The 21740-nt window shown below is 44.3% G+C and overlaps 1 protein-coding gene across 1 annotated transcript in view; it reads right to left on the bottom strand.

Moving 5' to 3' along the window:
* Positions 1-346: 346 nt before the first annotated feature.
* LOC106576557 (sodium- and chloride-dependent GABA transporter 2) overlaps positions 347-21740 on the bottom strand; it is a 52846-nt gene continuing 31452 nt past the window's right edge. Inside the window, exons 9-16 of the mRNA XM_045700035.1 lie at positions 6212-6315; positions 4979-5103; positions 4302-4414; positions 3971-4108; positions 3707-3809; positions 3165-3268; positions 1453-1602; positions 347-1235 (exon numbers count right to left, since the gene is read on the bottom strand). Coding sequence (XP_045555991.1) covers positions 1068-1235; positions 1453-1602; positions 3165-3268; positions 3707-3809; positions 3971-4108; positions 4302-4414; positions 4979-5103; positions 6212-6315 — 1005 coding nt within the window. The 3' untranslated portion in view covers positions 347-1067. The remainder of the gene's footprint in view (positions 1236-1452; positions 1603-3164; positions 3269-3706; positions 3810-3970; positions 4109-4301; positions 4415-4978; positions 5104-6211; positions 6316-21740) is intronic.

Here is a 21740-nt window from a genome sequence, read left to right as displayed (position 1 = left end):
AGTGGGAACAAGTTGAGGCTGGCCGCTTGCTTTTTCAGACTGAGAGATCGACGGAAAGTAACAACATGGACGCCATGTATACTGAAAATATGTTGAATAATACAACGGGTATCAGTCATTAGCATCTTTGGGGGCTCACGAGTGGCGTAGCGGTCTAAGGCAATGCATCTCAGTGCTAGAGGCGTCATAACAGACACCCTGGTTCAAATCCAGGCTGTATCACAACCGGCTGTGATTGGGAGTCCCATAGGGCAGTGCACAATTGGCCCAGCATCGTCTGGGTTTTGCCGGTGTAGGCCGTCATTGTAAATAGGAATTTTTGTTAAATAAAGGTTACTAGTAAACATACAGAAAACCTTTTAATTTATTATGAGGAGGTTGTTTATGGGGCAAGTAAAAAAATGTAGCACATAGAAATATACAAGGTTCATTAGTGTAACATATGAGGTATATGAAAGGGTTCTGGACTAGGTTATCAAAATGGTAAAAAGAAATAACAATCCAGGAGGAAAAGTAAACAATAACAGATACAACAGAGAGAAAACACCAATATTCAAGAACAGGTGTAAACATTTGTAGCATGATGCATCTGAAATGTCAACCATTTGTTTTTGTTGGTGTTGACTTTGCCCTGCTGTATCTGCCATTCAGTCTGGTCAGTTGAAGCCTGGGTTGTATTCATTAAAGCACAGCGTAGCGAAGCATTTAATAGAAAATGTGCATCATTTTTATTATTGAACAAGTTCAGGTTGTCCCTCCTTTTTAAGTCCTTTTTCTTCCATTTGGTGGCAAATTTTTACATTTTAGTTATTTAGCAGTCATTTTTATCCAGAGCAACTTACAGGAACAATTATGATAAAGTGCCTTGCTCAAGGGCGCATCAGATTTTTTACCTAGTTGGCTAGGGGATTCGAACCAGCTGACCTTTCGGTTACTGGCACAACACTCTTAACCGCTAGGCTACCTGACGCCATAATGAATACGACCCAGACTTTCATGGTATCCCTGCATAGACCAACCAGGCAGCCCAGCACCCTGACAGTCGAGGTTCTATGATGTCATCAACACTAGACTCCACTGATCTCCTCCATGGCCAGTTTCTCATCCCGATCCCCTGCGATCCTGGGGGGTTTCTCTTGTCCCTGGATGATGACACGCTCACACACGGTGAGTCTGGGTTCGTGTGGCCGTGCCTGGCACAGGTCACTGGACGGAGTGGTCATCCCTTTAGGATTCTGGGAGGAAGGACATGGTCAAAACACTGAAGAAAAACCACAATACCCACATTTATGCATACACCCACACACAAGTGCGCACACACACACAGATATTTAAATGTATACACATATACCTCCACCACCCACCCCTAAACCAACACATCTATGAGTAGACACCCAGTAGGTGCCTGGTGGGTGATGATGGAGTGACGGTAGGTGAGGTATAGACACTCACCCTCCACAGACACAGCAGAATGTAGACAGGGATGCACATCAGCGGGGTGAGGATGAGGAGAGAGGCCACTCGGGAGGCCCAGGGCCCAGGTGCGTACTCTAGATTTAGATTGGTTGATGAACTGGTCAGTGTGTCATACACCAGGGTGATCTGAGGAGAACCAGGAAGAGGTGGAGATGAAGGTTAGCCTTGGATACTGTCGACTTAAACCTGATTCCCACTATAGGGCCAGCCTGAACTGTACTGTGCTGGCTGGGATATTTTATTTTCACATTGTGCTTTCCAGCACAGCTCCAGCAACTGGGTGATGCGTACCCAGGCCATTCCAGTACAGCTCGGCTTAGTTTGGCTCGGTATTGTGAAAAGGGTATTAGAAAGATAGTGATCAACAAATGTCATTTGCTATTCATTTGCGGATAGAAGGAATATATACATGTGTTTTAATGCAAAGTTAGAAGGAAGAGGGAGGGAAAGAGAGACCATGAGGGAGAGACAGACCACCAGGGAGAGAGAGACCACCAGGGAGAGAGAGACCACGAGGGAGAGACAGACCATGAGGGAGAGAGAGACCACCAGGGAGAGAGAGACCATGAGGGAGAGACAGACCATGAGGGAGAGAGAGACCACCAGGGAGAGAGAGACCATGAGGGAGAGAGAGACCACCAGGGAGAGAGAGACCATGAGGGAGAGAGAGACCACGAGGGAGAGACAGACCATGAGGGAGAGAGAGACCACCAGGGAGAGAGAGACCATGAGGGAGAGACAGACCACCAGGGAGAGAGAGACCACGAGGGAGAGCGAGACCACCAGGGAGAGAGAGACCACCAGGGAGAGAGAGACCACGAGGGAGAGACAGACCATGAGGGAGAGAGAGACCACCAGGGAGAGAGAGACCATGAGGGAGAGACAGACCACCAGGGAGAGAGAGACCACGAGGGAGAGCGAGACCACCAGGGAGAGAGAGACCACCAGGGAGAGAGAGACCATGAGGGAGAGAGAGACCACCAGGGAGAGACAGACCATGAGGGAGAGAGAGACCATGAGGGAGAGAGAGACCACGAGGGAGAGACAGACCATGAGGGAGAGAGAGACCACCAGGGAGAGAGAGACCATGAGGGAGAGAGAGACCACCAGGGAGAGAGAGACCATGAGGGAGAGACAGACCACCAGGGAGAGAGAGACCACGAGGGAGAGCGAGACCACCAGGGAGAGAGAGACCATGAGGGAGAGAGAGACCACGAGGGAGAGACAGACCATGAGGGAGAGAGAGACCACCAGGGAGAGACAGACCATGAGGGAGAGACAGACCACCAGGGAGAGACAGACCATGAGGGAGAGAGAGACCACCAGGGAGAGACAGACCATGAGGGAGAGAGAGACCACCAGGGAGAGAGAGACCATGAGGGAGAGAGAGACCACCAGGGAGAGACAGACCATGAGGGAGAGAGAGACCATGAGGGAGAGACAGGAAACATTAAGATAAAGACAGATGCAGAGAGAGAGAGAGAGAGAGAGAGAGAGAGAGAGAGAGAGAGAGAGAGAGAGCAAAAGGTACAGAGAAAGAAATAGAACAAGAGAGATAATGGAGAGATAAATAGCAGGAGAGAGATAATGAAGAAAGAGAACATGAGCATAAAGAAAGACGCAGAGAGAAAGATGAAAAGAGAGAGAGAGAGAGAGAGAGAGGTGACTCAGGTGTCTGTCTTACTCACCCCACAGATGAGAGGTGTCACAAACAGCCAGCAGTACTTCAGCACCGAAGGGAAAGGACGGTAGCCTATCATGTCTTCAATGTTGTCAAGGAAACGGTTCGCACCTGGAAAGCCAATCCATCCACACTTTTTTTTTAGTGGAGATCCATCTCTTCATTTTGATAGAAACACACACACATGATCCCCCCTCGATTGACTGAAAACATGTTGAGACACAGTGGTCTACCATGTGTCCCACTTCCCTTGTAGACTGGTAATAGAACTTCAATGTAGACGTAATGTTACTGTGAATGTATGGAAACACTTCATGTACAGGTATGAACATGTTGTGACTGGCTGGGACTGTCCTTAGACCCATTGTAGTACTGGACTAAATAGCATGCCCAATGGAGAATATTCCTAGAAATAGCATTTTAGTCCAGAACCAGGCTTCATCTGGGTCCAGGAAACTGGCCCTTAGAGTATAGATTCACTTTAACGATTAGAACAGTTACTACAGTAAACATAGTCGGTACAATCACGTTAATAGTGACGTCACTCACCGTAGACCCAGGAGACGGCGATGCACTCAAAACATGCAATGAACAGCAGACTGGTCCCACTGGCGCCGTACGAGTCAATCAACTGAAAGAGGACTATCCCATTCTGATGGGAAGGACAGAAGGACATGGATGTCAGAGGTGAACTGCTGTTCCTAGTGCTATTGAAGAGTTTACTAGCATCCGTCTCTCTCTCTCCCTCCATCTCTCTTTTTCTCTGACTCCCACCCTCTATATATCTCTCTTCCACCACTCCCTCTCTCCTACCTCAGTGATGAGAGGCAGACCCAGTAGGAAGCAGACTACAGCGATGACTAGTACTAAGATCTCTCTCCGGCCAGACCTCCGCAGTACATTAGGGAACATGTCAGTGATGGATGTGGCCAAGCTCTCTACACACACAAACTGGGAGGGAACACACATAACAGGTTCACAACACACACACACACACACATACATGCACAAAGATGTATCCTGTCAACTGAAAATTACACATTAACTGATTTAAGCTTAATAAATTAAATACAACTCGATCAAACACACACACACACACACACACACACACACACACACACACCAACATGTCCCTGTACAGTACCTGGCTGTCCAGGCCCAGTAAGATAACCATAATAAAGAAGAGGACAGCCCAGAACTGGGCCCCTGGTAGCAGGGACACGGCTTTGGGATAGGCGATGAAAGCCAGACCAGGTCCTGTGGGAAACAGCCCACACACACACATTAGTTTATTAGTGTTTGCAGGTAAATATCACCGGACTGAAAAATGCATATGGAATTGTTCTGCTGTTGATGTGTTGGCTTAATGCTGTGTGGAGACCAGTTGAGATAGTATTATGGTGTGGTACATTGGGCTGAAGGGCCCTCTTGTGGCCATTATTGGTTATGACAGTGAGCAGTATCGTACCTATAGCACAGGCTTCTCCATCTCTACTGGGAGAGATACTGGGAGTGCAGGCTCTTGTTCTGCCGCAGCACTAACATACCTATTTCACATCAACTAATTATAGTCTTCAGTCTGGACCACAAATTGTTTGATCAAATATGTCTGTGCTGGAACAAACACCTGCACACCTAGTACATTTTTAGGACCAGAGTTGGAGATCCCAGCTTCACACAATATATAACAGAAATGAAGGAATCTCATTCTATATCAAGGTGTTGACAAACTTCACCTCTGCAGTAAGGAGTGTGACTTTGAAAAAGGGATGAAGATGAGGAAGGAGGAGGAAGAGGGGGATGTGGAGGAAAGAGGCCCACCTCCTTTAACGACTTCATTCATGTCCACGTTGAGTGAGTGAGCCATGAATCCCAGTACGGAGAAGACAGCAAATCCAGCAAAGATGCTGGTGGCACTGTTGAGAATGCAGAGTGCCACACAATCCCTGGAACACAACATGGTGTGTAAAATCACTATCACTCCCTGGAACACAACATGGTGTGTAAAACCACTATCACTCCCTGGAACACAACATGGTGTGTAAAATCACTATCACTCCCTGGAACACAACATGGTGTGTAAAACCACTATCACTCCCTGGAACACAACATGGTGTGTAAAATCACTATCACTCCCTGGAACACCACATGGTGTGTAAAATCACTATCACTCCCTGGAACACAACATGGTGTGTAAAATCACTATCACTCCCTGGAACACCACATGGTGTGTAAAATCACTATCACTCCCTGGAACACAACATGGTACGTAAAACCACTATCACTCCCTGGAACACCACATGGTGTGTAAAATCATTATCACTCCCTGGAACACAACATGGTGTGTAAAATCACTATCACTCCCTGGAACACCACATGGTGTGTAAAATCATTATCACTCCCTGGAACACAACATGGTGTGTAAAACCACTATCACTCCCTGGAACACAACATGGTGTGTAAAACCACTATCACTCCCTGGAACACCACATGGTGTGTAAAATCACTATCACTCCCTGGAACACAACAAGGTGCGTAAAATCACTATCACTCCCTGGAACACAACAAGGTGTGTAAAATCACTATCATTCCCTGGAACACAACATGGTGTGTAAAATCACTATCACTCCCTGGAACACATCATGGTGTGTAAAATCACTATCACTCCCTGGAACACAAAATGGTGTGTAAAATCACTATCACTCCCTGGAACAATTCCATTGGTTGTATTGTACACAGCAAACTATATCAAGCATAGCTAAAGTGTTGGAAAACATGTGACATAATGATGTGTTTGACCCAGGTCTGGGTGATCCAATTCAAATAACGTCAAGAGGGACCTAGCATGATACTCTAAATCAATGTGAGAGGATACCGTTTGGAAAGAAAAGCGATGTGCCGTTTTTCACTTTTGGGACTATTCCATTGGTTCCTTTCATAAAGCGCAAACTAAATCAAGCACAGTTGAAGTACTTGAAAATATTTTTGTTTTTATGTGACGATTCAAATATAGTTTTGAAGGGGAAGCTGTGTGCAGTGGTGTGTCACACTGACTTGTAACAGTTGTTGTTGTACTTGTTGTAGCTGCCCAGAGAGGTGAGGACCCCCTGACATACAGCGTAGGAGAAAAACACCTGGGTCCCTGCATCACGCCACACCTAGAGAGAGAGGGGGGGGGAGAGAGAGGGATGGAGTTAGAGATAGTGAGAGGGATGGATGGAGGGAGGGAGGGAGGGGGATGCTGGATGGAGGAAGGGAGGAGAGAGAGAGAGGGTAGGAGAGAGAATGGGAGGTATGGAGGAAGGGAGAAGAGAGAGGGAGGCAAGGAGAGAGAGGGAGATGGAGAGAGGGGGGAGGCAAGGAGTGAAAGACGGGGGAGAGAGGGATGGAGGGAGGAGAGAGGAGAGGAAAGGAGGGAGGTAGGAAAGAGAGTAAGAGGGATGGAGATATGGAGAAGAGAAAGAGAGAATGGGGGGCTAGAGTACAGGAAGAAAGAATATCCAGTTTCCTGCCACATGTTCAGCTACTTTCACTCATTAAAGTAAACAAAAAACGGTCAAAACCATGTGGCTTTCATCACATGGTATCTTGCATCTTATGTAGACCCATAAAATATTGGATCAATTTCTCTGTCAAAGCTGACAACAATCAACTACAACTTGTGTAACATCAGGTGTGTCCAGGGCCAATAATCTGGGCTCTCTACTGTCTTTCTCAGGCCAACACCCATCTGTGTGTCTGTTCATGTGCGTGTTTGTGTGTATGAGTGGCTGCCTGTGTCTGCTTGCACTTCCTATGTGTGTGTGTTGACAGCATCAACCCTCTCAGCAGACCCTCAGCAGACACACTCATAGCAGCATCTGGTTAGCGTTAGCAGGAGGGCGATAGGGCCTGGGAGGCCTGCAGTCTGCCCCATAACAAAATCCATTATCCATCCCAGTATAATCCACATACTACCACCGCCAGCTGGGATGGGCCCCTTCATTTCTCCTCTCCCTGTCTGTACACAGACCCCTAAAGATCTTCTCTCTGTCTATACACAGACCCTAAAGATCTTCTCTCTATCTATACACAGACCCCTAAAGATCTTCTCTCTGTCTGTACACAGACCCCTAAAGATCTTCTCTCTGTCTATACACAGACCCCTAAACCTCTTCTCTCTGTCTGGACACAGACCCCTAAACCTCTTCTCTCTGTCTGGACACAGACCCCTAAAGCTCTTCTCTCTGTCTGGACACAGACCCCTAAACCTCTCCTCTCTGTTTATGCACAGACCCCTAAACCTCTTCTCTCTGTCTGGACACAGACCCCTAAAGATCTTCTCTCTGTCTGGACACAGACCCCTAAAGCTCTTCTCTCTGTTTATACACAGACCCCTAAACCTCTCCTCTCTGTTTATGCACAGACCCCTAAACCTCTTCTCTCTATCCATAGACAGACCCCTAAACCTCTCCTCTCTGTCTATACACAGACCCCTAAAGCTCTTCTCTCTGTCTATACACAGACCCCTAAAGCTCTTCTCTCTGTCTGTACACAGACCCCTAAAGCTCCTCTCTGTCTCACCTAAAGTTTCTCTCTGTCTGTAAAATTAAAGATCTTCTCTCTGTCTGTACACAGACCCCTAAAGATCTTCTCTCTGTCTATACACAGACCCCTAAAGCTCTTCTCTCTATCCATAGACAGACCCCTAAAGATCTTCTCTCTGTTTATACACAGACCCCTAAAGCTCTTCTCTCTGTCTGGACACAGACCCCTAAACCTCTTCTCTGTTTATACACAGACCCCTAAACCTCTTCTCTCTGTTTATACACAGACCCCTAAACCTCTTCTCTCTGTTTATACACAGACCCCTAAACCTCTTCTCTGTTTATACACAGACCCCTAAACCTCTTCTCTCTGTTTATACACAGACCCCTAAACCTCTTCTCTCTGTCTATACACAGACCCCTAAAGCTCTTCTCTCTGTCTGTACACAGACCCCTAAACCTCTTCTCTCTGTCTGTACACAGACCCCTAAAGTTCCTCTCTGTCTGTACACAGACCCCTAAAGCTCTTCTCTCTGTCTGTACACAGACCCCTAAAGCTCTTCTCTCTGTCTATACACAGACCCCTAAACCTCTTCTCTCTGTCTATACACAGACCCCTAAAGCTCCTCTCTGTCTGTACACAGACCCCTAAACCTCTTCTCTCTGTTTATACACAGACCCCTAAACCTCTTCTCTCTGTTTATACACAGACCCCTAAACCTCTTCTCTCTGTTTATACACAGACCCCTAAACTAATACACAACCCTCACTCCAGACTTCTTCCCCAAATCCAAAATAAAACACATTGCATGCAATCCAACACACATTTTTTCCCGGGTCTGTTCTTCAGCTGTTCCGGGACACAGAGTTACATAACCGATCATCACCCGGACCCTGGGTTCATTTGGCTACCGTTCCAGTCGAAGTCACTGGGGATTCCCACGCCAGCGCCCCCGTCCTCCTCTCAATCCTCCCCCAGGTCTCTAATTGCTTTAGCGACTTTTCTCACACCCTACACCTATGAACTTAAAGATGTTAGGTTTGTGACTATCCTTTTGTCCGCACACGATATGACACATCTGTCTTGGCGTATGTTTGCTGGGATACCTAGAAAGATGATGTTGTACAGTAATTTAGTTGTTTGAGAATCAGTGTTTTAGCCATAAGGTTAATTAACGTAATATTATTCCTCCTCCCCAATGTTGACGTCTCGCTACAGAAAAACAGCACGTTTCCTCTTAAAATAGACTGGTTGAAATATGATACAAAGAAACAAACTCACAACTCCTGATCCAACGAGCCCCACACAACAGGAAGCAAAGTTGGAGGATTGTTGACCCCTGAAACGAGGCTTGACCTCTCCAGGGACCGCGACACCGGACACTAGAAGCCATCAGGTCACATGCCATGTTGTACTAAGGTCAAAGGTAATCCATACCAAAGAATGTCTCTTTTGTGGGACTCTCTGGCACTTGAAGAAATCGTCTGAATGCCTGAGTGTTTGACCCTTGCCATTGACGTTCAGTCATTGGACTACGACCAAAGATTATCTTAAATAAATCAGTGGGGAAAATACAAAACTGACCCAAGATCAGCGTCTAGGGGCAACTTCCTCCTACTCCGGGAGGATGGTGTTTTTGTTACTGTGTGTTGATGTTATGGTGTGTTGGGGTTACTGCTTAACTCTAAAGGGTCTTGGTTTGCTTTTTTTGCTAAAACCCCAGTTCCGCTTTGGGATTGTGAGCAGAGAAAGAGAGAGGAAAAATGTTAGAGAACATAGTAGAGGAAGTAGTGTCTGCAATCTTCCCTCCCTACTAACATCTTTATTCCCTACTACCATCTTTCCTCCCTACTACCATCTTTCCTCCCTACTACCATCTGTATTCCCACTACCATCTGTATTCCCTACTACCATCTTTCCTCCCTACTACCATCTGTATTCCCTACTACCATCTGTATTCCCTACTACCATCTTTCCTCCCTACTACCATCCTTCCTCCCTACTACCATCTGTATTCCCTACTACCATCTGTATTCCCTACTACCATCTTTCCTCCCAGCTCCCTTCTTTATTCCCTACTACCATCTTTCCTCCCTTCTACCATCTTTCCTCCCTACTACCATCTTTCCTCCCTACTACCATCTGTATTCCCTACTACCATCTGTATTCCCTACTACCATCTTTCCTCCCTACTACCATCCTTCCTCCCTACTACCATCTTTCCTCCCTACTACCATCTTTCCTCCCTACTACTATCTTTATTCCCTACTACCATCTTTATTCCCTACTACCATCATTATTCCCTACTAACATCTTTATTCCCTACTACCATCTTTCCACACTACTAACATCTGTATTCCCTACTACCATCTTTCCTCCCTACTACCATTTTTCTCCCTACTACTATCTTTATTCCCTACTACCATCTTTATTCCCTACTACCATCTTTACATTTACTACAATCTTTATTCCCTACTACCATCTTTCCTCCCTACTACCATCTTTCCTCCCTTCTACCATCATTCCTCCCTACTACCATCCTTCCTCCCTACTACCATCCTTCCTCCCTACTACCATCCTTCCTCCCTACTACCATCTTTCCTCCCTACTAACATCTGTATTCCCTACTACCATCTTTCCTCCCTACTACCATATTTCCTCCCTACTACTATCTTTATTCCCTACTACCATCTTTATTCCCTACTACCATCTTTCCTCCCTACTACTATCTTTATTCCCTACTACCATCTTTATTCCCTACTACCATCTTTATTCCCTACTACCATCTTTCCTCCCTACTACCATCTTTATTCCCTACTACCATCTTTATTCCCTACTAGCATCTTTATTCCCTACTACCATCTTTCCTCCCTACTAACATCTGTATTCCCTACTACCATCTTTCCTCCCTACTACCATCCTTCCTCCCTACTACCATTCTTCCTCCCTACTACCATCCTTCCTCCCTACTACCATCTTTCCTCCCTACTACCATCTTTATTCCCTACTACAATCTTTCCTACCTACTACCATCTTTATTCCCTACTACAATCTTTCCTACCTACTACCATCTTTCCTCCCTACTACCATCTTTATTCCCTACTACCATCTTTCCTCCCTACTACCATCTTTCCTCCCTACTACCCCCATCTTTACTCCCTACTACCATCTTTATTCCCTACTACCATCTTTCCTCCCTACTACCATCTTTATTCCCTACTACAATCTTTCCTACCTACTACCATCCTTCCTCCCTACTACCATCTTTATTCCCTACTACCATCTTTACATTTACTACAATCTTTATTCCCTACTACCATCTTTCCTCCCTACTACCATCTTTCCTCCCTTCTACCATCATTCCTCCCTACTAACATATGTACTCCCTACTACCATCTTTCCTCCCTTTTACCATCATTCCTCCCTACTAACATCTGTATTCCCTACTACCATCTTTCCTCCCTACTACCATCCTTCCTCCCTACTACCATCCTTCCTCCCTACTACCATCTTTCCTCCCTACTACCATCCTTCCTCCCTACTACCATCTTTCCTCCTTACTACCATCTGTATTCCCTACTACCATCCTTCCTCCCTACTAACATCTTTCCTCCCTACTACCATCCTTCCTCCCTACTACCATCTTTCCTCCCTACTAACATCTGTATTCCCTACTACGATCTTTCCTCCCTACTACCATCTGTATTCCCTACTACCATCTTTCCTCCCTACTACCATCCTTCCTCCCTACTACCATCTGTATTCCCTACTACCATCTGTATTCCCTACTACCATCTTTCCTCCCAGCTCCCTTCTTTATTCCCTACTACCATCTTTCCTCCCTTCTACCATCTTTCCTCCCTACTACCATCTTTCCTCCCTACTACCATCTGTATTCCCTACTACCATCTGTATTCCCTACTACCATCTGTATTCCCTACTACCATCTTTCCTCCCTACTACCATCCTTCCTCCCTACTACCATCTTTCCTCCCTACTACCATCTTTCCTCCCTACTACTATCTTTATTCCCTACTACCATCTTTATTCCCTACTACCATCTTTATTCCCTACTAACATCTTTATTCCCTACTACCATCTTTCCACCCTACTAACATCTGTATTCCCTACTACCATCTTTCCTCCCTACTACCATTTTTCCTCCCTACTACTATCTTTATTCCCTACTACCATCTTTATTCCCTACTACCATCTTTACATTTACTACAATCTTTATTCCCTACTACCATCTTTCCTCCCTACTACCATCTTTCCTCCCTTCTACCATCATTCCTCCCTACTACCATCCTTCCTCCCTACTACCATCCTTCCTCCCTACTACCATCCTTCCTCCCTACTACCATCTTTCCTCCCTACTAACATCTGTATTCCCTACTACCATCTTTCCTCCCTACTACCATATTTCCTCCCTACTACTATCTTTATTCCTTACTACCATCTTTATTCCCTACTACCATATTTCCTCCCTACTACTATCTTTATTCCCTACTACCATCTTTATTCCCTACTACCATCTTTATTCCCTACTACCATCTTTCCTCCCTACTACCATCTTTATTCCCTACTACCATCTTTATTCCCTACTAACATCTTTATTCCCTACTACCATCTTTCCTCCCTACTAACATCTGTATTCCCTACTACCATCTTTCCTCCCTACTACCATCCTTCCTCCCTACTACCATTCTTCCTCCCTACTACCATCCTTCCTCCCTACTACCATCTTTCCTCCCTACTACCATCTTTATTCCCTACTACAATCTTTCCTACCTACTACCATCTTTATTCCCTAATACATTCTTTCCTACCTACTACCATCCTTCCTCCCTACTACCATCTTTATTCCCTACTACCATCTTTCCTCCCTACTACCATCTTTCCTCCCTACTACCCCCATCTTTACTCCCTACTACCATCTTTATTCCCTACTACCATCTTTCCTCCCTACTACCATCTTTATTCCCTACTACAATCTTTCCTACCTACTACCATCCTTCCTCCCTACTACCATCTTTATTCCCTACTACCATCTTTACATTTACTACAATCTTTATTCCCTACTACCATCTTTCCTCCCTACTACCATCTTTCCTCCCTTCTACCATCATTCCTCCCTACTAACATATGTACTCCCTACTACCATCTTTCCTCCCTTTTACCATCATTCCTCCCTACTAACATCTGTATTCCCTACTACCATCTTTCCTCCCTACTACCATCCTTCCTCCCTACTACCATCCTTCCTCCCTACTACCATCCTTCCTCCCTACTACCATCTTTCCTCCCTACTACCATCCATCCTCCCTACTACCATCTTTCCTCCTTACTACCATCTGTATTCCCTACTACAATCTTTCCTACCTACTACCATCTTTATTCCCTAATACATTCTTTCCTACCTACTACCATCCTTCCTCCCTACTACCATCTTTATTCCCTACTACCATCTTTCCTCCCTACTACCATCTTTATTCCCTACTACCCATCTTTACTCCCTACTACCATTTTTCCTCCCTACTACTATCTTTATTCCCTACTACCATCTTTATTCCCTACTACCATCTTTATATTTACTACAATCTTTATTCCCTACTACCATCTTTCCTCCCTACTACCATCTTTCCTCCATACTACTATCTTTATTCCCTACTACCATCTTTATTCACTACTACCATCTTTATTCCCTACTAACATCTTTATTCCCTACTACCATCTTTCCTCCCTACTACCATCTTTCCTCCCTACTACTATCTTTATTCCCTACTACCATCTTTATTCCCTACTACCATCTTTCCTCCCTACTACCATCTTTCCTCCCTACTACTATCTTTATTCCCTACTACCATCTTTATTCCCTACTACCATCTTTCCTCCCAGCTCCCTTCTTTATTCCCTACTACCATCTTTCCTCCCTTCTACCATCTTTCCTCCCTACTACTATCTTTATTCCCTACTACCATCTTTATTCCCTACTACCATCTTTATTCCCTACTAACATCTTTATTCCCTACTACCATCTTTCCTCCCTACTACCATCTTTCCTCCCTACTGTCTTTATTCCCTACTACCATCTTTATTCCCTACTACCATCTTTCCTCCCTACTACCATCTTTCCTCCCTACTACTATCTTTATTCCCTACTACCATCTTTATTCCCTACTACCATCTTTATTCCCTACTAACATCTTTATTCCCTACTACCATCTTTCCACCCTACTAACATCTGTATTCCCTACTACCATCTTTCCTCCCTACTACCATTTTTCCTCCCTACTACTATCTTTATTCCCTACTACCATCTTTATTCCCTACTACCATCTTTACATTTACTACAATCTTTATTCCCTACTACCATCTTTCCTCCCTACTACCATCTTTCCTCCCTTCTACCATCATTCCTCCCTACTAACATCTGTACTCCCTACTACCATCTTTCCTCCCTTTTACCATCATTCCTCCCTACTACCATCTTTCCTCCCTACTACCATCCTTCCTCCCTACTACCATCCTTCCTCCCTACTACCATCCTTCCTCCCTACTACCATCTTTCCTCCCTACTAACATCTGTATAGCCTTCTACCATCTTTCCTCCCTACTACCATATTTCCTCCCTACTACTATCTTTATTCCCTACTACCATCTTTATTCCCTACTACCATCTTTCCTCCCTACTAGTATCTTTATTCCCTACTACCATCTTTCCTCCCTACTACCATCTTTCCTCCCTACTACCCCCATCTTTACTCCCTACTACCATCTTTATTCCCTACTACCATCTTTCCTCCCTACTACCATCTTTATTCCCTACTACAATCTTTCCTACCTACTACCATCCTTCCTCCCTACTACCATCTTTATTCCCTACTACCATCTTTACATTTACTACAATCTTTATTCCCTACTACCATCTTTCCTCCCTACTACCATCTTTCCTCCCTTCTACCATCATTCCTCCCTACTAACATATGTACTCCCTACTACCATCTTTCCTCCCTTTTACAATCATTCCTCCCTACTAACATCTGTATTCCCTACTACCATCTTTCCTCCCTACTACCATCCTTCCTCCCTACTACCATCCTTCCTCCCTACTACCATCCTTCCTCCCTACTACCATCTTTCCTCCCTACTACCATCCTTCCTCCCTACTACCATCTTTCCTCCCTACTACCATCTGTATTCCCTACTACCATCCTTCCTCCCTACTAACATCTTTCCTCCCTACTACCATCCTTCCTCCCTACTACCATCTTTCCTCCCCACTAACATCTGTATTCCCTACTACGATCTTTCCTCCCTACTAACATCTGTATTCCCTACTACCATCTTTCCTCCCTACTACCATATTTCCTCCCTACTACTATCTTTATTCCCTACTACCATCTTTATTCCCTACTACCATCTTTATTCCCTACTACCATCTTTCCTCCCTACTACCATCTTTATTCCCTACTACCATCTTTATTCCCTACTACCATCTTTATTCCCTACTAACATCTTTATTCCCTACTACCATCTTTCCACCCTACTAACATCTGTATTCCCTACTACCATCTTTCCTCCCTACTACCATTTTTCCTCCCTACTACTATCTTTATTCCCTACTACCATCTTTATTCCCTACTACCATCTTTACATTTACTACAATCTTTATTCCCTACTACCATCTTTCCTCCCTACTACCATCTTTCCTCCCTTCTACCATCATTCCTCCCTACTAACATCTGTACTCCCTACTACCATCTTTCCTCCCTTTTACCATCTTTATTCCCTACTAAAATCTTTATTCCCTACTAACATCTTTATTCCCTACTACCATCTTTCCTCCCTACTAACATCTGTATTCCCTACTACCATCTTTCCTCCCTACTACCATCCTTCCTCCCTACTACCATCCTTCCTCCCTACTACCATCTTTCCTCCCTTCTACCATCTTTACTCCCTACTAAATCTTTATTCCCTACTAACATCTTTATTCCCTACTACCATCTTTCCTCCCTACTACTATCTTTATTCCCTACTACCATCTTTACATTACTACAATCTTTATTCCCTACTACCATCTTTCCTCCCTACTACCATCTTTCCTCCCTTCTACCATCATTCCTCCCTACTAACATCTGTACTCCCTACTACCATCTTTCCTCCCTATTACCATCATTCCTCCCTACTACCATCTTTCCTCCCTACTACCATCTTTCCTCCCTACTACCATCTTTCCTCCCTACTACCATCTTTCCTCCCTACTACCATCTTTACTCCCTACTACCATCTTTCCTCCCTACTACCATCTTTATTCCCTACTACCATCTTTATTCCCTACTACCATCTTTCCTCCCTACTACTATCTTTATTCCCTACTACCATCTTTATTCCCTACTACCATCTTTATTCCCTACTACCATCTTTCCTCCCTACTACCATCTTTAATCCCTACTACCATCTTTATTCCCTACTAACATCTTTATTCCCTACTACCATCTTTCCTCCCTACTAACATCTTTATTCCCTACTACCATCTTTCCTCCCTACTACCATCTTTCCTCCCTACTACCATCTCTTCCTCCCTACTACCATCCTTCCTCCCTACTACCATCTTTATTCCCTACTACCATCTTTCCTACCTACTACCATCTTTATTCCCTACTACAATCTTTCCTACCTACTACCATCCTTCCTCCCTACTACCATCTTTATTCCCTACTACCATCTTTCCTCCCTACTACCATCTTTCCTCCCTACTACCCCCATCTTTCCTCCCTACTACCATCTTTATTCCCTACTACCATCTTTCCTCCCTACTACCATCTTTATTCCCTACTACCATCTTTCCTACCTACTACCATCCTTCCTCCCTACTACCATCTTTATTCCCTACTACCATCTTTACATTTACTACAATCTTTATTCCCTACTACCATCTTTCCTCCCTACTACCATCTTTCCTCCTTCTACCATCATTCCTCCCTACTAACATATGTACTCCCTACTACCATCTTTCCTCCCTTTTACCATCATTCCTCCCTACTACCATCTTTATTCCCTACTACCATCTTTATTCCCTACTACCATCTTTCCTCCCTACTACCATCCTTCCTCCCTACTACCATCTTTCCTACCTACTACCATCTTTATTCCCTACTACCATCTTTACTCCCTACTACCATCTTTACTCCCTACTACCATCTTTCCTCCCTACTACCATCTTTATTCCCTACTACCATCTTTACATTTACTACAATCTTTATTCCCTACTACCATCTTTCCTCCCTACTACCATCTTTCCTCCCTTCTACCATCATTCCTCCCTACTAACATCTGTACTCCCTACTACCATCTTTTCCTCCCTTTTACCATCATTCCTCCCTACTACCATCTTTACTCCCTACTACCATCCTTCCTCCCTACTACCATCTTTTACTACCATCTTTACTCCCTACTACCATCTTTCCTCCCTACTACCATCTTTCCTCCCTACTACCATCTTTATTCCTTCTACCATCTTTCTTCCCTACTACCATCTTTATTCCTACTACCATCTTTCCTCCCTACTACCATCTTTCCTCCCTACTACCATCTTTCCTTCCTACTAACATCTTTATTCCCTACTACCATCTTTCCTCCCTACTACCATCTTTCTTCCCTACTACCATCTTTCCTCCCTACTACCATCTTTCCTCCCTACTACCATCTTTACTCCCTACTACCATCTTTCCTCCCTACTACCATCTTTATTCCCTACTACCATCTTTCCTCCCTACTACCATCTTTCCTCCCTACTAGTATCTTTATTCCCTACTACCATCTTTCCTCCCTACTACCATCTTTCCTCCCTACTACCCCCATCTTTACTCCCTACTACCATCTTTATTCCCTACTACCATCTTTCCTCCCTACTACCATCTTTATTCCCTACTACAATCTTTCCTACCTACTACCATCCTTCCTCCCTACTACCATCTTTATTCCCTACTACCATCTTTACATTTACTACAATCTTTATTCCCTACTACCATCTTTCCTCCCTACTACCATCTTTCCTCCCTTCTACCATCATTCCTCCCCTACTAACATATGTACTCCCTACTACCATCTTTCCTCCCTTTTACAATCATTCCTCCCTACTAACATCTGTATTCCCTACTACCATCTTTCCTCCCTACTACCATCCTTCCTCCCTACTACCATCCTTCCTCCCTACTACCATCCTTCCTCCCTACTACCATCTTTCCTCCCTACTACCATCCTTCCTCCCTACTACCATCTTTCCTCCCTACTACCATCTGTATTCCCTACTACCATCCTTCCTCCCTACTAACATCTTTCCTCCCTACTACCATCCTTCCTCCCTACTACCATCTTTCCTCCCCACTAACATCTGTATTCCCTACTACGATCTTTCCTCCCTACTAACATCTGTATTCCCTACTACCATCTTTCCTCCCTACTACCATATTTCCTCCCTACTACTATCTTTATTCCCTACTACCATCTTTATTCCCTACTACCATCTTTATTCCCTACTACCATCTTTCCTCCCTACTACCATCTTTATTCCCTACTACCATCTTTATTCCCTACTACCATCTTTATTCCCTACTAACATCTTTATTCCCTACTACCATCTTTCCACCCTACTAACATCTTTATTCCCTACTACCATCTTTCCTCCCTACTACCATCTTTTCCACTATCTTTATCCCTACTACCATCTTTCTTCCCTACTACCATCTTTCCTCCTACTACCATCTTTCCTCCTACTACCATCTTTATCCCTACTACCATCTTTCCTCCCTACTACCATCTTTACTCCCTACTACCATCTTTCCTCCCTACTACCATCTTTACTCCCTACTACCATCTTTATTCCCTACTACCATCTTTTCCTCCCTACTACCATCTTTCTTCCCTACTACCATCTTTCCTCCCTACTACCATCTTTCTTCCTACTACCATCTTTCCTCCCTACTACCATCTTTATTCCCTACTAAAATCTTTATTCCCTACTAACATCTTTATTCCCTACTACCATCTTTCCTCCCTACTAACATCTGTATTCCCTACTACCATCTTTCCTCCCTACTACCATCTTTCTTCCCTACTACCATCCTTCCTCCCTACTACCATCTTTCCTCCCTACTACCATCTTTCCTCCCTACTAACATCTTTATTCCCTACTACCATCTTTCCTCCCTACTACCATCTTTATTCCCTACTACAATCTTTCCTCCCTACTACCATCTTTCCTCCCTACTACCATCTTTATTCCCTACTACCATCTTTTCATCCCTACTACCATCTTTCCTCCCTACTACCATCTTTCCTCCCTACTACCATCTTTATCCCTACTACCATCTTTCCTCCTACTACCATCTTTTTCCTCCCTACTCCCATCTTTCCTCCCTACTACCATCTTTCCTCCTACTACCATCTTTCCTCCCTACTACCATCTTTCCTCCCTACTACCATCTTTATTCCCTACTACCATCTTTCCTCCCTACTACCATCTTTATTCCCTACTACCATCTTTCCTCCCTACTAACATCTTTATTCCCTACTACCATCTTTCCTCCCTACTACCATCTTTCTTCCCTACTACCATCTTTATTCCCTACTACCATCTTTCATCCCTACTACCATCTTTTCTTCCTACTACCATCTTTCCTCCTACTACCATCTTTATTCCTACTACCATCTTTTTCCCTACTACCATCTTTCCTCCCTACTACCGTCTTTCCTCCCTACTACCATCTTTATTCCCTACTACCATCTTTCCTCCCTACTACCATCTTTCCTCCTACTACCATCTTTCCTCCCTACTACCATCTTTCCTCCCTACTACCATCTTTCCTCCCTACTACCATCTTTCCTCCCTACTACCATCTGTATTCCCTACTACCATCTTTCTTCCCTACTACCATCTTTCCTCCCTACTACCATCTTTCCTCCCTACTACCATCTTTCCTCCCTACTAACATCTTTATTCCCTACTACCATCTTTCCTCCCTACTAACATCTGTATTCCCTACTACCATCTTTCCTCCCTACTACCATCTTTCCTCCCTACTACTATCTTTATTCCCTACTACCATCTTTATTCCCTACTACCATCTTTACTCCCTACTACCATCTTTCCTCCCTACTACCATCTTTATTCCCTACTACCATCTTTTTCCTACTACCATCTTTCCTCCTACTAACATCTTTATTCCCTACTACCATCTTTCCACCCTACTAACATCTGTATTCCCTACTACCATCTTTCCTCCCTACTACCATCTTTCCTCCCTACTACCATCTTTCTTCCCTACTACCATCTTTATTCCTACTACCATCTTTACATTTACTACAATCTTTATTCCCTACTACCATCTTTCCTCCCTACTACCATCTTTCCTCCCTACTACCATCTTTCCTCCCTACTACCATCTTTCCTTCCTACTACCATCTTTCTTCCCTACTACCATCTTTCTTCCCTACTACCATCTTTCTCCCTACTACCATCTTTCCTCCCTACTACCATCTTTTCCTCCCTACTACCATCTTTCCTCCCTACTACCATCTTTATTCCCTACTACCATCTTTCTTCCTACTACCATCATTTCTCCCTACTACCATCTTTATTCCCTACTACCATCTTTCCTCCCTACTACCATCTTTCCTCCCTACTACCATCTTTCCTCCCCTACTACCATCTTTCCTCCCTACTACCATCTTTCCTCCCTACTACCATCTTTCTTCCCTACTACCATCTTTGTTCCTACTGCCATCTTTCCTACCTACTACCATCTTTGTTCCTACTACCATCTTTCCTCCTACTACCATCCTTTCCTCCCTACTACCATCTTTATTCCCTACTACCATCTTTCCTCCCTACTACCATCTTTCCTCCCTACTACACCATCTTTACTCCCTACTACCATCTTTATTCCCTACTACCATCTTTCATCCCTACTACCATCTTTATTCCCTACTACCATCTTTCCTACCTACTACCATCCTTCCTCCCTACTACCATCTTTATTCCCTACTACCATCTTTACATTTACTACAATCTTTATTCCCTACTACCATCTTTCCTCCCTACTACCATCTTTCCTCCCTTCTACCATCATTTCCTCCCCTACTAACATATGTACTCCCTACTACCATCTTTCCTCCTTCTACCATCATTCCTCCCTACTACCATCTGTATTCCCTACTACCATCTTTCCTCCCTACTACCATCCTTCCTCCCTACTACCATCCTTTCCTCCCTACTACCATCTTTCTCCCTACTACCATCTTTCCTCCCTACTACCATCTTTCTTCCCTACTACCATCTTTCCTCCCTACTAACATCTGTATTCCCTACTACCATCTTTCCTCCTACTAACATCTTATTCCCTACTACCATCTTTCCTCCCTACTACCATCTTTCCTCCTACTACTATCTTTCCTCCCTACTACCATCTTTATTCCCTACTACCATCTTTGCTCCCTACTACCATCTTTCCTCCCTACTACCATCTTTACTCCCTACTAGCATCTTTATTCCCTACTACCATCTTTCCTCCCTACTACCATCTTTACTCCCTACTACCATCTTTCCTCCCTACTACCATCTTTCCTCCCTACTACCATCTTTCCTCCCTACTACCATCTTTCCTCCCTACTACCATCTTTATTCCTACTACCATCTTTCCTCCCTACTAACATCTTTATTCCCTACTACCATCTTTCCTCCCTACTACCATCTTTCCTCCCTACTACCATCTTTATTCCCTACTACCATCTTTCCTCCCTACTACCATCTTTCCTCCCTACTAACCCCATCTTTACTCCCTACTACCATCTTTATTCCCTACTACCATCTTTCCTCCCTACTACCATCTTTATTCCCTACTACAATCTTTCCTACCTACTACCATCCTTCCTCCCTACTACCATCTTTGTTCCCTACTACCATCTTTACATTTACTACAATCTTTATTCCCTACTACCATCTTTCCTCCCTACTACCATCTTTCCTCCCTTCTACCATCATTCCTCCCTA

Source organism: Salmo salar, chromosome ssa17 (genome assembly GCF_905237065.1).
Source record: "Salmo salar chromosome ssa17, Ssal_v3.1, whole genome shotgun sequence".
NCBI classification, from domain to species: Eukaryota; Metazoa; Chordata; class Actinopteri; order Salmoniformes; family Salmonidae; genus Salmo; species Salmo salar.
This window is presented reverse-complemented; position numbering and strand designations above follow the sequence as displayed.